The sequence below is a fragment of the Chiloscyllium plagiosum genome, chromosome 1 (assembly GCF_004010195.1).
Source record: "Chiloscyllium plagiosum isolate BGI_BamShark_2017 chromosome 1, ASM401019v2, whole genome shotgun sequence".
Taxonomy (NCBI): Eukaryota; Metazoa; Chordata; class Chondrichthyes; order Orectolobiformes; family Hemiscylliidae; genus Chiloscyllium; species Chiloscyllium plagiosum.
This window is the reverse complement of record NC_057710.1, coordinates 108807937-108830841: the sequence shown is the minus strand read 5'-3', so window position 1 is coordinate 108830841 and position 22905 is coordinate 108807937. Positions and strand designations below refer to the sequence as shown.

General features: G+C 41.0%; 1 protein-coding gene across 4 annotated transcripts in view; it reads right to left on the bottom strand.

Annotated features, from left to right (window-relative positions):
• ppargc1a (peroxisome proliferator-activated receptor gamma, coactivator 1 alpha) overlaps positions 1–22905 on the bottom strand; it is a 697135-nt gene that overhangs the window by 160067 nt on the left and 514163 nt on the right. For 2 of the 4 annotated variants that reach the window (XM_043693928.1, XM_043693938.1), the window contains one exon: positions 20562–20642. The exons of the other annotated variants lie outside the window; for them this stretch is intronic. In XM_043693928.1, the coding sequence (XP_043549863.1) occupies positions 20562–20642 (81 nt within the window). The remainder of the gene's footprint in view (positions 1–20561; positions 20643–22905) is intronic. 4 annotated transcript variants of the gene reach the window in all.

Sequence of the window (22905 nt, the reverse complement as noted above, 5' to 3'; positions counted from 1 at the left end):
CCATGCGGGTGCCTATGGCTACTCCTTTTGTTTGGAGAAAGTGGGAGGATTGGAAAGAAAGGTTGTTCAGGGTGAGGACCAGTTCGGTCAGTCGAAGGAGGGTGTCGGTGGAAGGGTACTGGGTGGTACGGCGGGAAAGGAAGAGGCGGAGTGCTTTGAGTCCTTCGTGATGGGGGATGGAGGTGTACAGGGACTGGATGTCCATGGTGAAGATAAGGTGTTGGGGACCGGGGAAGCGAAAATCATGGAGGAGGTGGAGGGCGTGGGTGGTGTCCCGAATGTAGGTGGGGAGTTCTTGGACTAAGGGGGACAGGACCGTGTCGAGGTATGCAGATGAGTTCGGTGGGGCAGGAGCAGGCTGAGACAATGGGTCGGCCGGGGCAGTCAGGTTTGTGGATTTTGGGCAGGAGGTAGAAACGGGCGGTGCGGGGTTATGGGACTATGAGGTTGGAGGCGGTGGATGGGAGATCCCCTGAAGTGGCCAGTGGGTTCATGTCAGGAACAGAAGGATGATAATTAATTGAGCATTAATTGTCCACTTAAGGGATTCAATTGTTGGCAGGGTGGAAAGCGGTCCAATGCTTTCTTACCCTAGACTTGATCAGGGTGGAAACAGGAAGCAGTGGGATCCCAGCTCATTAAATCCTCCCCCTGCCATAGAACTCACCAGAGGGGAGAGCTGAAGATTCCACCCACAGATGCAAATCATAATGAAATGCATCACTGCATCAATTATGTCACTTTGATTAAACTGGTCTCAAGCTTTTCTCTTCTTAAACAAAAAAAAAGTCACGTACAGTCTAAAAATGAACACAGACCTTATTTAACTTCATACCATTTCATATTGCCCGAAAATAGTCATTCAAAGTGTTGCAGGTTCCCATGACTGGATGACATGACTGCACTAATATTATATCAGTCAATCAGTCGTCATAACAAGGTTCACTACAGACACCACAAGTCCACATCATTTGCTTCTTTGCCAGTTCCCGCAGCTGTCTGTCCATTGTCACTCTTCTAAACATTATACCACATGACTTATATTGCATGACTTATATCCAGTCTGTGGCTGGATATTCTGCTGGGAACCAAATTAACTATGAATTTTCAGCTGTTTTACATGTCTGTAATAGTGTTCATCAAATAAAAGCTTTCTCTCAGTACAACTTAGTTTAGAGATTGTAGTTTACTGTCAATTTGGCTCGAATAGGATAATTGAGAATAGGTTAGTGGTATCAATCCATACATCCATAAGAATGAAAATAAATATTAAATTGCTTTTGTCACCAGTAGAACTTCTCTCCTCTATTAACATGCAGGAATTCAGCAGGACAGGTTCCAAGCGTCGATTGCATGGCACTCTGGTGGTGATTGGAGTTTGGTGATGGTGGTGGTGCTGGTGATGGGGGCAGAAAGAATAGGGGGATTTTGGATTGAAAGTACAATCCAAAATATTTAACTTCACACCTTGAAGTTATCACTGCCTTCCTGCTGGCACCCTCACTTTTTTCTGACATCCAGATGCCAGCAGAATATTCAGGTATGTAAAATATAACCTTGCCATCAGCAGTGGAAAATTTAATTGTTTATTATTGGCAGTAAGACTTGTTGCTTGACCAAAGTTTAGATCACAGAGTTTTCTTTTACAGATATTCTTAGACGTAAGGCTGTTAGCTGTGTTTAAGAAAATGTAATGAAAATATTCCTCTGTATTCTTTTGAAGCTTCCCATGTACTTGTCATATGTACTATTAAACATACAGTGGCTGAAATCTTTCAAACTTCTAGATTTTTGGAGATGGGATATGTTTTATGCATGTCAGGTCACTCCAAAAGTCTTGATGTGCACCAGGAAGTTTAAACTTTCAATGGGCTGATTCCCTCTGACTTGAGACTATTTGAGACTGTTCTAAGGGCAGAGGCATGTGCTAAATGCCTTGGACATACCTGTGTATTTAGCCTGGAAATTTTAGACAGTTTAAAACTTTGTCAAATAGCTGGATAACTTTACAACTGACCCCTTAATCATCCCCAGATGCCAACAAGCTGACTAATACCAAAAATCGACACGACTATCCCAAACAGTCAAGTACACCATCAACACCTGACTAATCCATTGAACATCTAACTATCATCTAACCTGACCTCCCCTGAGCACTTGATTACCTGCCAACCACCCTGATCATCTGACTATCCACTCTGATTCAACCCAACAAACCCTTCAAATTAATGCAACTACTCATTCAAACAAAAACGTAAATTGCTGGAAATGCTCAGCCGGTCTGGCAGCATTTGTGGAGAGAAATCTCTGTTCATGTTTTGGGTTGAATGACCCTTCCTCAGAACAGAGGAACTAATCACTCATTTACCTTAAACCTACCCTTTCACCCACCTTATCTATTCATCCACTTCACCCAGTCATCTATTCACTAACCCACACTCTTGTATTAAAAGAATTAGAATTTCAAAAACTTCTGTGAGTATGGCAGCTAGTGCCATAAAATGGGGTATGATTTTTCCTTTCCCTCACATTATTATAATTCTTATGCATAAGTTAAATATGCTAATCACAATATACCATTAATCAGACTGCAATGGTATATACAACATTTTTGACTGTCTCATATTAACTCTATTATTTCATATTATACATGGTGTCTTGCTTAAGTATCCAATACCAGGTTATAGTCCAACAGGCTTATTTGGAAGTACAAGCTATTGGAACACTGCTCCTTTGTCAGATTGCTAGTGGGGCAAGATCATCGGACCTATTGCTTGTAATTCTAAATAAACCTGTTAGACTATAACCTGATTTTGTGTGATTTTAAACTTTGTCCACCCTAGTCCAACACCAGCACCTTCACATCATTGCTTAAGTACCAAATAGCATGCCAACGGGTAGGCTTATTGATAACCTGATGGAGGTATTCAAGTTTATAAAATACTGTCAAAAGGTAAATTTCCATGAAAAACAAAAATTACTTCAATCATTCACCATTTTGCAGTTTCAAATGTTTCTACTTTGCTTCTTTAGTCATTCTCAATAAAGGACCACAATTATCCTGGTTATTAGTATTGGCTGCCTGTGATAGGTTCGTTATTAAAAAAATTGTAGTAGGGCTTTCTGTACCAGAAGAGTTCCACTGCTACTTTTTTATGTTTAACATATCACAAGCAACCAATACTTGCAACCAAATCAGAAATTACTGGAAAGATTCAGCTAGTCTGGCTGCACTTGAGGAGAAAACAGAGATATAATGTTTTGAGTCCAGTGGCCTCACTTCAGAACCTACTTTAGCTAGGAAAAGATTGTTATATTGCTGAAAATGGGGTGAGGGAAAGGATGAGGAATAAATGATTGGTGGATATGGAATTCAGAGAGAGGGAACAACAGCTGGACAGACAAAGGAATGGGGGGGGGGGGTCTAGATTAGAGTGGTGCTGGAAAAGCACAGCCAGTCAGACAGCATCTGAGAAGCAGGAAAATCAAGACAAAGGAATGGGTAAAGATCAGCTTTGGAGAATCAATAGTTGTTAATAGGGACCATTAGCAGCTGACAATGGGTTGGCTGTGGTAGCACCCCATGTGATGACAAAACCTAATGCGTGGGGACTGGAGTAAGGAGGTGAGGGGGGGGTGTGCAGGTCCCAAAATGATTGAATCCAATATTGAGTTCTGAAGGCCTATTAAGATGCCTTTTTTCCAACCTGTGCTGAGCTATGCTGGAATACTGCAGCAAGCCCACGACAGAGATGTTGGCCAGAGAAAGTGGTAGTGTGTTGAACTGGCAGGCAACAGGAAGCTCAGTCATTTTTATGGACAGAATGTAGGTCTTTTGCAAAGCAGTCGCCCAGTCTGCATTTCATCTCTTCAATTAGAGAACACATTGTGAGCCACAAATACAGCAGACTAAGTTGAGTGAGGTGCAGGCAAATTGCTGCTTCACATGGAGGGTGTGTCTGAGGACTTGAATGGTGACAAGTAAGAAAGTAAATGGGTAGGTGGTACACCTTCTGCGATAGTAAGGCAAGATGCCGTGGGGATGTGAGGAGATGTTGGGAATGGAGGAGGAGTGAACCATGGTGCCTTGGATGGAATAGTCCCTGTGGAAAGCTGGCAAAGGAGGGGAGAGGAGTATGTCTCCTGCTGGAGATAGTGGAAATGGTAGCTAACAATACTTTGTTTAAGGATGCTGGTGGGTTGGCAAGTGAGGACAAGGGGGAACCCTATCGCTGTTGTGGGAGGGAAGAAGTGAGGGCTGAAGTGCAGGAGATGGGTCAGACACAGCTGAGGACCCTGTCAACCACAGTGGTAGAAACTTGTCAGTTTATGAAGAAGGTAGATATTTCAAAGGCCCTCTTGTCGAAGCTGGCATCATTGGAACAGATGTGATGAAGATGGAGAAATTTAGAGAATGAAATGGACTCTTTACAGGAAGCAGCGTGTGTGTATGTATAGTCCAGGTGACTGTGGGAGTCAGTGTTGTATAGCGAATATTGGTGACCAGCTTATTCACAGAAATAGAAACAGTGATGTCAAGGAAGGGAAGGAATGAGGCAGATGTGGACCATGTTAACATGAGAGCAGGATGGAAATTGGAATAAAAATTAATCTACTTTTCTAATTCCAGATGAGAGGGAGAAGCAGCAATGATGATGTAATCGATATACCAAAGAAAGACTTGTGGTTGGAGACCAAAGTAGGATTGGAACAAGGAATGTTCCATGTACCCCATAAAGAGACAGGTAAAACTGGGGCTGATGCAGGTACCCATGGCCACCCCCTTGACCTGAAGAAACTCTTTAATATACCAGATGGTAGCATTTCATTCCATTTCTATAAGTGGAACAAAATGACTAGTGATTGTGATTGTAGAGAGGTTAAATTGGACTTGATCATAGCTAATTATGATTGTGAAAAGGAGCAAGAGTTTTAGAATGTGTCCAGACCCAAAATCTACAGACCTTTGGAGTTAGTACCAAAATATATCCACCTCTGACCTCAGCAGCAATCCTGTCAAAATGCTGGTATCATGAGGCGTCACTTAATTAACACTTTTTCAAAGGTCAACCAAATTACAGAGAGTGCATCTTCCTTTAAAAATCATCGAAATTGGCCTAATTAACAATCATTTTCCAAACTACTGCTGATTTTATGTAGCAATACATCAGAAGAGCTATGCATTTTCAACTCCTCATGTTTAAAAATATTGACTTTTCTTCCATTATCATGTTCAATTCAGGCCATGGATGTTTTTTGGATTAGTAGACACTTACGGAAAAAGTACTGCAGTGGCTTACTGTTGCCTTTTAATGGACAGCTGACCAGGAATCATTCCCATGCTGACAATCAACCTGTTTGACCATGTTCCAAACACAGCTTCCATGATTAACAAGTATGAGAATGATTCATGAAGTCATTCTGTGAGAGGGGATTTTTTTTAATAGAATTCCCACAGTGTGGAAGGAGGCCATTCAACCCAACAAGTCCACAACAACACTCCGCAGAGCATCCCACCCAGACCTATTCCCCTGTCCTATCCCTGTAACCTTGGATTTCCCATGGCTAACACCCCTGACCTACAATCTCTGAACACTATGCATAATTTAGCATGTCAAATCCAACTAATTTGCAAATTTTTAGTCTGTGGGAAGAAACCGGAGCACCCAACGAAACCCACGCAAACATGGGGAGAACATGCAAACTCCACTAAAGCAGTCGCCCAGGGCTAGAATATAACCCAGGTCCCTGTTTTCTTTGAGTCATAGAGTCCTTTAGCATGGATGTAAACTGGTCCATGCCAATCAAAACGTTCATCGGCCCAAACTGGTCCACGCCGACACCATTTCCCTGCACTTGGCCCATTTTCTTCTAAACCTTTCCTATCCGTGTATTTGTCCAAATACTATATAAGTATTGTTAATGTATCCACCTCAAAGAGCTCCATTCAGCTCATTCTATTTGCATACTACCCTCTGTGCAAAAACATTGACCCTCAGGTCTCCTTTATTCTTTCCCTTCTAACCTTAAACTGACACCCTCTAGTCCTTCGTTCCCCAAGCTTGGAAAAAGACTGAGTGCATTCACCCTACTCATGCCTCTCATGATCTATTGTATCACCCTCATTCTCCTTGCTTTGAAAAAAAAAATCCTAGCTTGTCCAACCCCTCCCTATAACTCAGTACCTTCAGTCCTGGCAACATCCTTGTAAATTGCTTCTGCACGCTTTCTAGTTTAATAATATTTTCTGTAGCAAGGTGACCAAAACTGAACACAATACCCCAAGTGTGGCCTCACCAACATCCTCTACAACTGTAACATAACTTCCCAACTTCTAAATTCAATGCCCTGACTGATGAAGGCCAATGTGCCAAAAGTCTTTTTCACTCCCCTATCTATCTGTGATTCCACTCTCAGAGAACTATGCATCAGAACTCCAAGGTTATATTACACTCCTTAAGGCTCAACCATTCACCATGAAACTCCTATCTTGATTTGACTTTCTAAAATGTAAAACTTCACACTTTTCTGTATTAAAATCTATTTGCCATTTCTCAGCCCACTTCTCCAGCTGATCAAGGCTCTGTCGCAATTTCTGAAAATCCTTCCTCATGACCCAGGATACCACCTATATTAGTGTCATTTAGTGCATTATAGCTACAAAAGTATGCCAATTAAAAATGACATTAAGGTCACTGATAAAACAAATGACATTGTCGAATTAATACCTTAGATTATTACCGATATTTACTTCTCTATTGATATGTCTTTTCACCCTGGTTCTAATTTCATCCGATAATATTTTTACAGTTGAAATAGTGAGAGTTTTCAAAATATTTAGTCATGGGAGATGGGAATGGTTTTTAGTTCTACCCGAGGGATACTCCTAGACTTAACCAGAAATGGTGTGGGTGTCTGCACAGCTTTATTTGACACCACAGTTGAGTTGTTGAAAATTGTCAGTATGAAACCCATTGTCTGGCAATTGTGAAAGCTATGGATATTGATGGTAGTGACTCTAAATTTCTTCTATCATATGGCTGACCAAAACTTTCACCTGCTTGTAATGGCTGCTATTGGAATACGCTAGAAGAATTTACAGGTTGTTACCTGACCTTTTTGGCTTCATTATGAATGTAACTTGCTTGGCTATCAGGTTCTGGAGTGGGACTTAAACCGAGAGTTTCTCATTGCGAGGCAGGGACACTACCTACTGGCACAAGACATCTTCACAATCCTTCTGTAATAGTAGCTGAATTGCAAATAAAATAGAATAGTTAAGGACTGTGCCTAGATTAGTGTTTCTTGAGACGGGAGTTTTGAGAATTGGATTTATTTTCTTATGCTATGATAATCCCCAATTCCTGAAGCCTTGGACAAAATATTCTGCAATCTTCCTTCGCAAAGCCACACTCCTCACAGATGAGTAAGTATTATAGCCTATGAAAATTAATGCGCTAGTGTTTGTTCTGTTTTAATTTGTTAGATGCACGTTTTGCTTACATTCAACATTTCTGCCATACTTTCAATAACTTGTCAGAATGAAAAAGAATTTAGGAGAAAGTGAGGACTGCAGATGCTAGAGATCAAAGTGTGGTGCTGGAAAAACACAGCAGGTCAGGGAGCATTCAAGGAGCAGGAGAATCAACATTTCGGGCATCGTTCCTGATGAAGGGCTTATGCCCAAAATGGCGATTCTCCTGCTCCTTGAATGCTGCCTGATCTGCTGTGTTTTTCCAGCACTACACTCTGGACAGAAGAAAAAGTTGAGTTCATATCACAGTTTAATCTCCTCAAAATGTCACAAAGCACTTAAAAATTTCACGACTTTTGAAGACTACTGTGTTATGTTGGCTTTGTAATACCTTTTTTTCAAACACAGTAAAGTCCCACAAATGAGAAATATGACAAATAACTTGTTAGTCTGATTTGGTGACTAACAGATAATGTTGGCCAAAATGTTTATGTCCAATGCGATCGGCAGACAGGGCCTAAATCTGATAATTCATCTAAAGATGGCATCCCCGCCAATGGAACAATTCTCTTATGACTGCACTTGTGTCAAACTATTATTTAATCATGTCACATGAGTAGGATGTGAGCCAACAATCATCTGACCCAGAAGAAAAAATGCTATCACTGATCCAAGCTAACACTTAGAGTAAAATAATTCATATTACTTTTAGGCTGACGGGTGCTGCAAATATAAAATAGCAGTAATAAAAAAAATGCTGATCTATATTATTATTCAATAATCTCATGATACATTCTTTCACAGATCATTGCTTTGTTTGCTGCTCACATTTCATCACAAAGATAACTGTCATTAGGATATTGGGCTTGGTATAAATGACTAAAAGTGACCAAGCTACAGCACATTTTGTATTTTCAAAGACAAACTTTCACTGCAAGCACTTCAGTTAACAATGTCTGCTTCTCAGACTTTGTGGCCTAGTATTAATCATGACCAAACTGGTGTATGCTTTGATGTAGTGCACACTGCTTGCTCAAGAATAGGACCACAGAAAATTGATCTGCTGGCTTTATTAGCATTGCACTAATGAATTGCAAACAGCAGAGGTAACAGACAGGAGGGGTCAAGAAGATCAAATGGCTCAGATGCTGCAGAGAATCCTAGGAAAGTCATTACATGAAGCAACCAGGAATGAACAATGAGGAACTAGCAATGCACTGCAGTTTGAATATGGAGCTGCAAGGTGTTTGTACATTTGGTCCCACAAAAAAATATAATAAATTAATAACCTACCTTTTCAGTAACAGACAGCTGAGGTTTCTCTGAGAACCATTGATACAGCTGATGAATGCCTGGAAACTCTACTTTGGCATTTAAGATGTATACTATGTTTGTTTAAATACTAAATTCTCAGAGTCTTGAAACAAGCATTAGTCCAGATTTTTTTAAAAATGTTTTTAATAAGATAAGGACATCGCTGGCTAGACAGCATTTGTTGCCCATCCCTAATTGAGAGTCAACCACTTTGTTCTAGGTCTGGAGTCACATTTAGGCCAGACCAGGTAAGGATGGCAGACTTCCTTCCCTAAAGGATGTTAGTGAACCAGGTGGGTTTTTCCTGACAATTGGAAATAGATTTTTATAGCAGCCATAGAATTTTAATTCCAGATATTTATTGAATTCAAATTTTATCATCTCCCATGGTGGGATTCGAACCCAGGTCCCCAAAACATTATCTGGGTCTCTGGATTAACGGGCCATCACATCCCCTGACATAAATTATATATCTAATATTAGTTTCAGGTGCATATCCTGCTGCTCGCAGATGTCTACCAGGCAGTCTGGTCCAACATGGAACGCAGCACATTTTTAGCATAAATAGGGTGCAATGCAATCCATTTCCAAGTTGACATTAACAAAGAATACATCAAGAATTGTAAGAAATGAATTTGTGTCAAATGCATGTGTTGGACCTTGACTCACAATTCAGATTTAGCAACAAGTTAGATTTTACTGATGATATTTGGTGCTCAACTGGAATGAACAACAGTTTGAATTAGTATCTCTGGAAAATGGAGTATAATCATTGGGTCATTACTGATCATGAAATTTATGATGTGCTCTCTTGATATGATGAATAACAACATTTCATAATCTAAAGAGCTGCATACTACAGGTTCTGTTTCAGTGCTGTTGTGGGCCAGCAAAGTGTATTAAATATTTTTAAAGAGATTCCTGAATGCACAGCACAAGAGATGTGATATTGTTTCCAGCATGCACGACATTTTTAACCATTTGCTTTTCAACCACAAGTATAGGAAAATTATTTATACAGCAATAATATGTGATTAGAGCTAATTTAGCTTGACTAGGATTTTGCACTGGGCATGCTCTACTTTTCACTTGATATTTATCTGACTGTTAAAGAGCTGTCATTTAGTTATAACACCTGTTGACATTCAGTTACATTAAGTGTTCTTACTCATTCTGAAAGCCCATGTAAGCTGCTTACTTTCTTGAGGGGTTAGCAAAAGAAAAACCCTTGAGTTATTGAATAATCTGTGCTTCCATTTCATAACCATTGAACTTACATTTTTATACTTGTTGATGCAAGGTTATGCAACAAACATTTTTGTGTTATGTAGAACTACAAATCTTTCAAATTTTGGACTAAAATAATCAGTAGGACTTGCCTTGCCTATTCAGAGTATACCTCATGTCAGATAGCACAGCAACATTGATGAAGAACTGTTATTTTGTCAAATATAACTGTCAGGCCTTACTACAGAGGAACCTTGATAATGCGGATGAGATAGGCGGGCAGTATTTCATTCGGATAATTCATTATTTGGTTAATTGATTCAGTGCCCCTCCTCTGGGGCTGAGAGTTTTCTGAAGTTTCCTTCTTCCTTCCTCTGCCTGTCTTGCTCCCTCTGTCTGTCTCAGGGCTAGTTTCTGAGCAGACACACACATGTGTGTAAAGGACCTGCAGCATTGCTGAAGCCCCCCGCACCCCACCAAAAAAAATCAGTTGAATGGGATTGACACAGCAAGCACTTGCTAAGTCCACTCCCCATTCAGGAGACTAAGCAGCAGCACACCGCACGCAAGCCCTCATCTGCCCACCCCCCACCCCGTCTGTCCCGCCAACCCCGTCCAACACTGCCCCCACCTGCATCCACGTCCCCATGCACCCCTCACCGTCAGCTCCCGTGAGACTGCGTCTGCTCCCCCCCACCCCCACCACCCCCCACTCTGGAGCAGTTGGACTGTACACCAATAGTAAGACTGCTGCTGCCTTTGGAGGGTGAATCTCAAAATAGTGCACAAACAGCCCCCCACACACAACCTTTTATTGTAACGTTTTGACAGGTTCCACCTTTGCCCTGTACAGGACAATGCTGGAGAGATTATTTGGGGAAGGAAGTTTTAGGGTACAGCCCTGTGTAGAATGTGGGGGTGGGGGGGAGAGAGAGTGAGAGAGAAAAAGAGAGGGGAGGGCGGGCAGTCAGTCATTTGGAGACTGGCCTCCCATCAATGTCCAAGTAAGCCAAGTTCATTTTTAATCATTTTGAACAAAAGACGCAATCAGTGTTGAAACATCTCTTTAATGTAATGTTTCTATCGAGACCTTGAGATCTTCTTTGGATAATCTGAAATTTGGATAATTAATATTCGGATAATCAAGGTTCCTCTGTATTGGCAAATTGGCATTATTACCAATAAGATGTATGGGATGCACAAATTCTACGATTTTTGACATGATCTGGAACTACAGATAGGCTAAACTTGTGCAAAGCATCTCAAAAAAGGAGAACTTGCAATTTTATAGCCCCTTTCATGAATTCAGGATGTGTCAAAGCCAATTAAATAATCTTGAAATGTGTGGTATATCTTGAGCTGCAGGCAGCATAAACAGACAACCAATCAGTGTGATCATGGTAGAGAAATGCAGCCATAAATTCAGGCATGAACTCAAACAGCAATTACATTACATCCAAATAATCTATTTTAGTGATAACAATTGGCCAGGACACAAGGAGATTCCCCCCCCCCCCCCCCCCCCCATAGTAGTGTCATGACATTTTTAAAACGTACTTAAGTTTGAAGAGTGACCTTATACTGGTTTATAAAACATCAGCAGCACAGACAAGGTGAACAGCAATGGTCTTTTCCCATGGGTAGGGGAGTTCAAAACTGGAGGGAATAGGTTCAGGAGAGGGGGTAAATATTTAAAAGAGATCTGAGGGGCAACCTTTTCCACAGAGGGAGGTGCACAAATTGAATGAACTGCCAGAGGAAGTGGTACAGTTACAACATTTAAAAGATATTTGGCCAGGAACATGAATAAGAAAGGTTCAGAGAGATATAGGCCAAATGCAGGAAAATGGAACAAGATTAGTTTGGGAAAACTGGTCAGCATGAACAATTTGGATGGAAGGGTCTATTTCCATACTATATTACATCTGGTTCTCAGTTTCACTTCGGGAGTGAAGTCTCTGTGCTTACCCAATCTCACCTAGATATTTCTTAATCAGTCTGTTCAGTGATATTATTACAAACCACTGGAGCAGGTGGGACTAAAATTTGGATCTCCTGGCTCTGAGGTAGGAACACTTCCATTGTACCACAAGAGACACCCCTAGCCTGTCCTATGAGAGATCCCAGACATAGATTAATATGGTTGACTCTTCATCATCCTCTAAATATTACATATGAAGCAGGGTTTATGACAAAAAGAATCTGCTGAGAGATATAAACATGAAGTCACAGAGACGTACAGTACAAAAACAGACACTTCGGATCCATGACGAGCAGATATCCTAAATTAATCTAGTCCCATTTGCCAGCACTTGGCCCGTATCCCTCGCAACCCTTCCTATTCATATACGTATCCAGATGCCTCTTAAATGTTATAATTGTACCAGCATCCACCACATCCTCTAACAGTTCATTCCATACATGCAGCACCTTCTGCACGAAAAAGTTGCCCCTAAGGTCCCTTTTAAATCTTTCCCCTCTCACCTTAAGCCTGTACCCTCCAGTTGTGGACACCACTACCCTGTGGAAAAGACTATTCACCATATCCAAGCTCTTCAGGATTTTATAAACTTCTATAAGGTCACCCCTCAACCTCTGATGCTACTGTGAAAATAGCACCAGCCTATTCAGCCTCTCTCTATTGCTCAAACCCTCCAACCCTGGCAAAATCCTTGTCAATCTTTTCTGAACCCTTTCAAGTTTTACGATACCTTTCCTATAGCAGGGAGACCAGAATTGCACGCAATATTCCGAAAGTGGCCTAATCAATGTCCTGCAGCAGCTACATGACCTCCTAACTCCTAAACTCAATGCCAGTTGAGAGAGTGGGCAAAACATGTCAGATGGAATATATTATGGCAAATGTTGAAGTTTGTGCACTTTGACAGGAAGACTAGAACAGCTGAATATTATTTCACAGGAGAAAGTCTTCTGAACTCTACAGAGCAGAAGGATTTATGAGTCCTTGTTCATCAGTCTCAAGAAGTTAGCATCCGAGTTCAATGGATAATAGGGAATGCAAATAAAATGTTAGTCCTTATTTCAAAGGAATGGATTATAAAAATAAGGAGGTTTTGGTAAAACTATATCAGATCATAGCTGGAATACTGTGAACAATTTTGATCCCCTCATCTAAAGAAAGATATACCGGCATTGGAGGGGTAGATGCAGAAAGATTTTATCCCCTTGTGGGAGAAACTAGGATCAGAGGGCATTTCCTCAGAATGAGGGGTTGCACATTTAAGAGAGAGATGAGAAGGAATTTCTTCTCTCAAACGGTAGCTAATCTGTGGGATTCTTTACAGTAGACAGTTATTAATGTTGGGTATATAGCTGAGATAGATAGATTTTTAATCAGTAAGGGAATCAAGGGTTATTGTAAAAAGGCAGGAAAGTAGAGTTCAGGTTAATCAAATCAGTCATGATCTCAATGAATGGTGCATTCACTTGATAGGCTGAATGACTTACTTCTGCTTCCATAACTTATGGTCCTATACATGAAGCTCATGAAAGATGTGAATATGGAAGGTTTGAAAATATAACTTGCAAGTTCACTGTCCGCCATGGTCAGATATGGATGTACATGTCATGCAAAGTATTATTTGTATAGGAACAGAGGAAAGCCATTTTGCCTATTAATGTTTGTAGTGTTTCCATTCCAACACTATGGATTTGTCTTTAAATGTTAATCCATATTTGATCTATATACTGTAACTGCTCACACAACATATTGCAACGATGGAAGGAACGTTCGATGATCCCAAATCCACATACCACCTGCAGAGGGATCAATGACTTCACTGCCCATTGTATGAGAAGATTCTTCCTGATTTCAATTCTGAACCACCTGTCCTATGAAATGGAAAATGAAAATATTTAACATTTACTGTGAAATCTGAAATGCTTTTCTAAATTTAAAACTTTTCTGACACTTTGCAACTTTGCTGAAGTCTGCAGTCGAGGGTCAGCTTGTCTCTGTGGAACTTTGTAAACATTCAAACTGGCCTTGTGAGCAGTCAATTTCAGATTTGAATTAAGGAAAACATAAGAACAGTATGTCTACAACAAGGGAATGAAAAATAACGACTCAGGTCTTCCCAATCTTTGTCCTTGAGAGCGTGATAAGAATGGTATAAGAAGAGTATCTGAATTATGCTCAAATACCCTTATAACAAGATATTTTTGCCAAGTGTATTGGTCCCTCTGCATGCAGAGGTTAAAAAATAATAAAGTTCTTTTTCTTTGCTCTTGAGTCGAGTCAAATTAATTTCCATGACAGTAAACCTGGGGACTTGTCTGGGATCCCGTGACTGGGTGAGATTCTGAGGATTCCCAGGAGGCGCAGGCGCAGCGTCTTAAAGGTCTTTTACTTCATCTCGAGTGCTGAATTGGCCCCTTTGCGTGAGAGGACTGGGAATCTGTGGATCGCTCCAGCACCGGGGTTCGAATCGAATAGGGTTGGAGTAAGAGTCGTGGCTTACGTATTCCTACATAGAGACTCATTCTAAGAGAATAAGTGAATCAGGAAAAGGGTTCAGGAGACTCTCACACGGTATTTGAGCAAAACCTAAGGGAAAGGATTGCCGTCTCTCGAGTGTTTAAGAGACAGCAAGTTTAAGGGTGGTTTTAGACTTGGAACCATCATTGGCGGAGTTGGACTCGCCAAAGACATACCGGGTTCGTGGTTTCTTGGTTTACGAAAACCAAGGTATTGAGGCGGACGCGCCCAATATGAGAGGGGACCTCAGAGATAAAAAGCAAGTAAAAGGGAAAAGATAATAGTACCGCGAGAGAGAGAGAGAGAGAGAGAGAGAGCTGAACACTTTTCCAGTAATGCTAAAAATGGGCTCCGGCAAGAGCTAACAAAAAGAGGGTCCACAGAGGATTTGGAATGGCCAACCAAAAATACAGTACATGCAAAATAATTACAACCCAGAGCCTGTAAAGCAGTTAGAATTGTGGATCAAGGAATGTGATTTTCCTGAGAGAGGAACTTTTAGTAAAAGGCAGTTGGAAATATTGAGGTCAAGGTTGGAGAAGAGAGAGAAGGAGAAATGGAAGGGGAAAATAGAACCTGTGAATTGGAGTGCTTATAACATGTGGAAGGCTGAGGCTGATATTAGGGAAAGGAAATCTCAAGTAAAGGATAGATCAAACACACATACAAATACTAGTGCACACGCAGATGCGCGCGGAAAACACCTAATGAAGCTGTACAGTGTCTTAAGTCTGTTTCAGATCGTGACCTTGATGACTGCCCTCCGAGACCTACAGCCCCCAAACGAGATCCACCTGGCGAAGCTTCCAAGTCAGCGGCTGTCGCCTCAGGGTCTGCTGAATCACCGATAGCATGCCATACCCCGCAACCAATTGAAGCAAGAAGCCCAAAAGAAGGATAGCCACTCCAAGATGGAAAAGCATCTAGGGCCTATTCACGATCACTCCATGACGGATGATGAGTCAGACAACGAGAGTATTGACGTACGATCATCTAACCAGGTGGTTCTGCAAGCCCCAGTGGTTGAAGTTGCAGGTCCAGAAGGGTATCCAGTGTTGGTCCACTGACCATGGACCATGAAGGATTTGGAAAGTGCCTATGGGCAGTTGCCTGACCCACGCAAGGTTGGAGGTAATAAGCTCGCTGAAGAAGTGATAAAGTTCCGCATCGAGTTCCGTCCCACGTCACATGAGATGAGACGTCTCCTGGGATGGTGCTGATGTCACCAAACTCAAGTATAAATGGCCAGCTGTAAACGTCCATGCCAAAGTAACCAACCCACAAGCGGAAGAGAATGGAAACTTTAATGCTTTTGTTGCAGCGCTGGCGATCGACCATAGGGAGGCATTCCCAGTGCGAATCGACATAACCAAAATAGCAATGTGTAAACAACGAGAAGGTGAGACAGTGTCCCAGTACCTTACGTGCCTCACTGAAGTCCATAACATCCATAGTGGACTGAGACCACCTGAAAACATAAAGCCATTTGAGGCACACCTGAGGAACAGCTTCATCAATGGAATGAAGGATAAAATAGCGAAAAAGGTAAAGGACACATGTATTACCTGGGACACGGGAAAGCTGAATTTGATAGAACATGCGATACATGCTGAAAAATTGCTTACCCAAGAGAAAGATAAGTGGAAATTGAAGATGTAACAGCAAGCACATAAAGCTCAGCTTACTATGATGCAGATGGTCGCCCAGCCATTGGAGGGAGGTGCTGCAGAAAAAGAGAACGGAAGAGGCGCTGGCAGAGGTAGATCTGGCGGGTGCTTTGTTTGTGGAGCAATGGACCACTGGGCGAGACTGTGCCTGCACAAACAACCTCAATCGGCCCTCGAGGCAGGACAGCAGGTAACTGACAGGGGAAGGCTGAGGTGGAGGTGGGCAGCCCACAAGGCACAGGTAAACTTCTTTCCCTTATGCTTAGCAACGAAGACTCGCTTATGCTAATCTCTTCTACTAACCTTATGGACACGGAAACAAGTCCCACCCCTATATTGAGCGCTGAGATTGCAGAGCATGGACCATACGTTCAGTACAATGATGATGCGTATAAAACAATGCCTACCTCTATGTTATATGTGGAAGGTACACCAGTTACCTTTTTTGGTAGGCACAGCGGCATCCCTGAAAGGCTCAGTAGTGACAATGGGACACCATTTGTCAATAATGCCCTACAGCAGATCAGTGATTATTTGGGAACAAACATGAGACAACATTGTGCCTACCACCCTGCGAGCAGTGGAGCAGTGGAAAGAGAAAATGTTACCTTAAAAAACTAAATTGACAAAATGTTGTGAGGAACCAGGGGTGACATAGACAAAGGCACTTCCGATTGTGCTAACGTATAGGAGATCTAGGAGGAGAGGAAGAGCTAATCTTAGCCCATTTGAGATTTTGTTTGGTAGGCCGCCCAACACAGGAATTGACCCAAGACCTAAGGTAAGACAGGTAACAGGCCACTGTGAGGATGAGATGTTGTGTTACTGTATGAAACTCTCTACATTTTTGTCTGAAATACAGAATCAAGTGAAAGCAGCACCACACCAACCAGCAGAAGGGAAGCTGCATGATCTAGAACCTGGAGACTGTATAGTGGTGAAAGACTTCAGGAGAAAAAACTGAAAAGCGAAGAGGTGGCTGGGACCGTTTCAAATGCTCCTCACAACACAGGCAGCTGTTAAGTTCGCTGATTTTAGCTATCTGGCTCTGTAGATTTTTTTTAAGTCTGGTTCTACTTTTTGTTATCCTTGTTGTCATAAAATGACAAAAAGGGGGAAAATGTAATGGAAAATTCACAAATTTAACATTTACTGTGAAATCTGAAATGCTTTTCTAAATTTAAAACTTTTCTGACACTTTGCTGAAGTCTGCAGTCGAGGGATAGCTTGTCTCTGCGGAACTTTGTAAACATTCAAACTGGCCTTGTAAGCAGTCAATTTCAGATTTGAGCTAAGGAAAATATAAGAACTGTATGTCCACAACAAGGGAATGAAGAAAATAACCACTCAAGTCTTCCCAATCTTTGTCCTTGAGAGTGTGATAAAAATGGTATAAGAAGAGTATCTGAATTATGCTCAAGTGCCCTTACACAAGGCATTTTTGCCAAGTGTATTGGTCCCTCTGCATGCAGAGGTTAAAAAATAATAAAGTTCTTTTTCTTTGCTCTTGCTAATAGTTGAGTCAAGTCAATTTAATTTCCATGACACTTACGACACAGGCAAATACTGACCCATGTATCAAGGTAAACTCCAAATCTGTGCAATTTAAGTTTTGCTAATAATCTAAAGAATTAATCAAATGCCATTTGCTACACCAACAGGAACAAAGAACAATACAGCACAGCAACAGGTCCTTCAGCCCTTCAAGCCTGCACTGCCATGTTTTTCCGTTCCATGCTAAAACTGTGTTCACTTACAGGATCCATAGCCCTCTATTTCCCCCTTGTATTCATGCATTCGTCCACCATATGAGAAACATCTGCAGACATTCAAAATTATCATGCCAGTGACCAGCTCAAATTAAAAACTGGATTACTGATGACCTACCCTTTTCATATCCATTTCTCATTGACCAGCTCACAAGTCAAAAATGATTAGTTACTTGCCAAATTCACCCTTCATAGGGGAAACTTTGCCCTTATCATGCTTGTTCTCTTAGTATTTTTTATAAAAGCTGGGTTACTTTTGCACCCCTTTGATTTTTTATCATGCTCTGTTCTTGAACTTGTCCTTACGTTCATACAAGATTTTTTTCTCCCAGCATAACATTGGATTATCTTGATTGTTAACCATGGTTTTAAGTTCATACACGGAACTATTACCTTTTTGGATAAATACTGTATCATATTGTACTGTATTATATCAAAAGTGTCCTTGAAATCCTCCCACTGTTTTAGCTTCAGCCTGGATAATCTAAGTATGTTGTATTATCATTCCCCGCAAAGCTTGCTTTGGCATTTAAAACAGAACTTGCAATCATTCATTCACTGCACAGCAGGTCTACTTTGTCAACTAAAAAGAATGGTTAGTGGGCAGGAACATTTCAGCACTTACCCACACATTATGTTTTGTGTCACGTTATTAACATTTTCTGCCCGTTAGTTCTCAACTGTTACTTCATCATCTCATATAATTTTTCCTAAAGACCAAAAACGTTTCAAAATCGGGTTCAATATTTTGTATCTGTCCCTTTCATTTACATGGTTAGATCTCTTTATTTTACCATAAATGGTTACATATTTATGACATTCTGCAGGGTTACAATGTTTAAGCACATGAATGATAATGATATTCAGAATCACCACCGAAGTATCTGGTTACTTATACTGTTCTCATGACTTGTGGACAGTATTAAATCTACCGGTCACCTCCTGCGCCTTATTGTGCATTGCACTTCTTTGGGTATGCATTGTCCTCGTTGAAATTAATTTGAACCTTATGAAGTAATTCTGACAAATTCTTTAGGTTCACTTACAGCAGCCCTAAATATTTGAGATCTAGGATTTTTGATGCCAAGTCTTGAAAAAAAAATTAAAGAGAGAAGTCAAATGATTTAGCTATCTCAAAGAAGATAATGGATATATATATATATATGTAGTATCCTAGTATATTTCATTACCATGCAAGGTCCAATAAAGATGTCCGTGAAGATCAGTGAATTAAAACAAGAAAGACAACAATATTTATGCAAGTTAGGCACTACCAGACCATTTCCAGAAAAAAAAGTACCGTGTGTTAACATTCTGAAATAAACATATTTGATATTCTTCAATTAAGAAAATGTCTTCTTGTTGCCATTAGGTCAAGGTTAGCAATTATGTTAGTTATTCATGATATATTATAGAGGTGGGGAGGGGTTTGGGGAGGGGGAGGGGTGAGAGAGAGAGAGGGATAGAGAGAGAGAGAGAGACAGAGAGAGAGAAAGACAGAAAGACAGACAGAGGAGTATTTCCTAAACCATACCCTGGCATTCTAGATTACCCCACATGGGGAAACATTCAGTATTTACTCCCTTGCTGTCATAGTCCTCCTAAAATGCATCACCTCACACTTTTCAGGATGAAATTCTATTTGTCACTGTTCAGTCTATCTGAGCAGCCTGGGATGTGACAGATATTTATGATAGAGACATCAGGAAGAGACTTCTGATTGAAGACTCTTCAGCCTTGTGTTGACACTCATTAGCTGTGCTATGTCATAATTGAGATGGGTATGTTCTTAGAATATTCTCCTCATGTAACTTGTCAACCATCACTCACAGCTGGATAGGGAAGCCCAATGTTTGAGACCTCATGCACCATGAAGGAAATCCAGTCTGAAGAATTTTTGTACCAGTTTGTACAAAGAATGCTGACAACTTGATGTCATTTTGCAATGCTCAAGAAAACGTAAATATGTCTTTAACATAGTGATTAATGATAGGGTTCTGTTTAGAAAAGATAATTGACCACTAAACTGACCAGTCCTGTTCATCTGTATTGACCAGTACTTTATCCAATTGTACAGGTTCATGTAGCATGAGAGGAATAGTAACTCTGAAAATGAATTGAAATGTCCATTTAATTGACTTGTTCTATCAGCATGAAATAAGATTTTAACCCCAATGAAAAAAAGTCTTTTTATACATATATATCACAAGGAAGGAATTACCTCTCTCAAAGGTTCACAAATCTGTGGACTTCACGACTAAAGTGTGGTAGATGCTTGGACATTGAGCAAATTTAAGGAGGAGATAGATAGATTTTAAATTAGTAACAGGTTGAAGGGTTATACAAGAAAGCAGGCAGGAAAGTTGGAGTTGAGGCCAAGATAAGATCAGCCAAAATCATATCAAATAGCAGAACAGGCTCAAGGGCTGAACTGCCTATCCCTGCTCCTCATTCGTAAGATATTATGTGTGGCTGAGGAATTAAGACAAAATAATATAGGGAAGTGCCATGTACATGTGATTTGGACTATTATTCAAAAGGATTAACATTAAAAATAGAATGGTCAGTCTAAACATAGGTTTCCATGCTTTAACTTAAATACAATTCAATACCTTAGGTTTATGCTTTATGTCCATCATGTACTGAAACTGTTGCTGATGGTGTAGACCTTGCACACTCTTTCTTGCAAACATCTGAGGACAAATACAAAATTGGGAGAGCTGCCTCAAAGACTAATCAAGCAATGGCCTGACATAGTCATACTCATGCAATCATACCTTACATACAACATCGTTGGCCAAGCAACACCACCACCATCCTTGGATACCTCTTGTTTCTCCAGCATGACAAACCATGCAGAGGTGGCAGCACAATGGCATACAGCTGGAAGAGAGTTGACCAAGGTGTCCGCAAAGTGAAGTCTGGACCTTATGAAATCTCATTACATCAGGTCATACATAGGTAACAAAATCAGCTGTTAATTACCAAGCACACCCACTTCCCACTTTCCCCACACCTGAAACTTCTCCATCTGATGAATCAGTACTTTGCCACATTGAACAACATTTGGAGGAAGGACTGAGAGTGGCAAGGGTACAAAACATACTCTGGATGGGAGACTTCTATGTCCAGCACCAAGAGTGGCTCAACACCAACACCACTAACTGAGCTGATTGAGCCCTAAAAGATATAACTGCTAGACTAGGTCTGTGGAGAATCATGAGGGAACTAACAGAAGGGAAAAATATACTTCTGTCCACTGCAGATGTGTCAACGATAGTGTCAGCAAGTGACCACTGCATAGTCTTTGTGGAGACGTAGCCTCTTCCTCTCATAGACAATACCTTCCATCATGTTGTGTGGCACCATCTCCCTGTTAACTGGGATAAGCATTGACCAGATCTAACAACTCAAGACTGGATATCCATGTGGTACTGTGGGACATGAACAATAACAGAACAGTAACCTCCTTCACGATCTGCAACATCATGGCCCAGCATATCCTTCATTCTACCAATACCACCAAACCAAAAGATCAACCCCAGTTCAATATAGAATACAGGGGGGGGGGGGAATACCAGGAGCAGCACCAGACATACTTAAAAAGGATATGTCTACCTGGTGAAGCTTCAAAACAGGACTATTTGAGTTCCAGCACTAGCATCTATGCCACTCACTGTAATCTCATTCATTGGTCCCTTTTTGTTCATTACAGGAGAATACATAATGGGCAGTGAAATCCCATATAGATAGGAAGGCACACGCCATTTGTGTCCACACCCATTTTGAGGAGACAATCCTGGTCCTCATAGGAAAATATTGAAACTGCTTCTGCAGGGATGCCAAAACACCCATATGCCGCCACGCAAATAAGAACCATACAATATTCCACAGAAACTTTCTCATTAACTCTGCTGTCAGTCTCAAACATTGCACTGGTCACATTGCCTTCCTTCTCATTTGACTTACATTCTGTTAACCTGTACATGAGCTCTGACAGGAATCAGTGTTGGGATCTCTGCTGTTCATGACATACATAAATGATTTGGAGGAAAACATAGCTAATCTAATTAATAAGTTTGCAGATGACAGAAAGATTGGTGGACTTGCAGGTAGTGTGGAGGGTTGTCAGAAGATACAGTAGGATATAGGACAGTTGGAGGCATGGGCAGAAAAATGGCAGATGGAGTTTAATCCAGATAAATGTGAGATAATACATTCTAGAAGGTCAAGTACAGGTGGAATTTATACAGTGAATAGTAGAACCCTTAGGAGTACTGATATGCAAAGGGATCTGGGTATACAGGTTTACAGATCACTGAAGGTGACAGCACAGGTAGATAAGGCAGTAAAAACTGTCTTATAGCATCCTCACCTTCACTGGAAGGGGCATTGAGTATAAGGATAGGCACGTTATGCTGCAGCTTTATAAAAACTTTCGTTAAGGCACACTTGTAATATTGTGTACAGTGCTGGTCACCACACTACCAGAAGAATGGCGGATGCTTCGGAGAGGATACTGATGTTGGCTGATATGGGGGATCTTAGCTATGAAGAAAGCTTGACTAGACTGAGTTTGTTTTCATTAGAATGCAGGAGATTGAGGGGCAATTTAATAGAAGTTCACAAGATTGTGAATGGCATTGATAGAGTGGAATGTATGAAGCTTTTTCCCATGGTAGAGAGGTCAATTACGAGGGGACACAGTAAACTTATATATTTTGATTTCTTAAGTTTGGTCGTTACATGCCCTCCACTCTCCATTTGGCTATTTTTTCTAAACACGACCATTTTTACCTGTATCCTTTCAAATGGCAACTTCTCAAACCAAAATCGAGTTAGCCATGTCCAGTCATGCTAGGCCACGCCCATTCGCCTGAGCCCGAGTCTCCAGAGAAGCCGGATACTAGTGAAGCCATGCTACGTAGCATAAAGGACATGATGGACGATATGTGG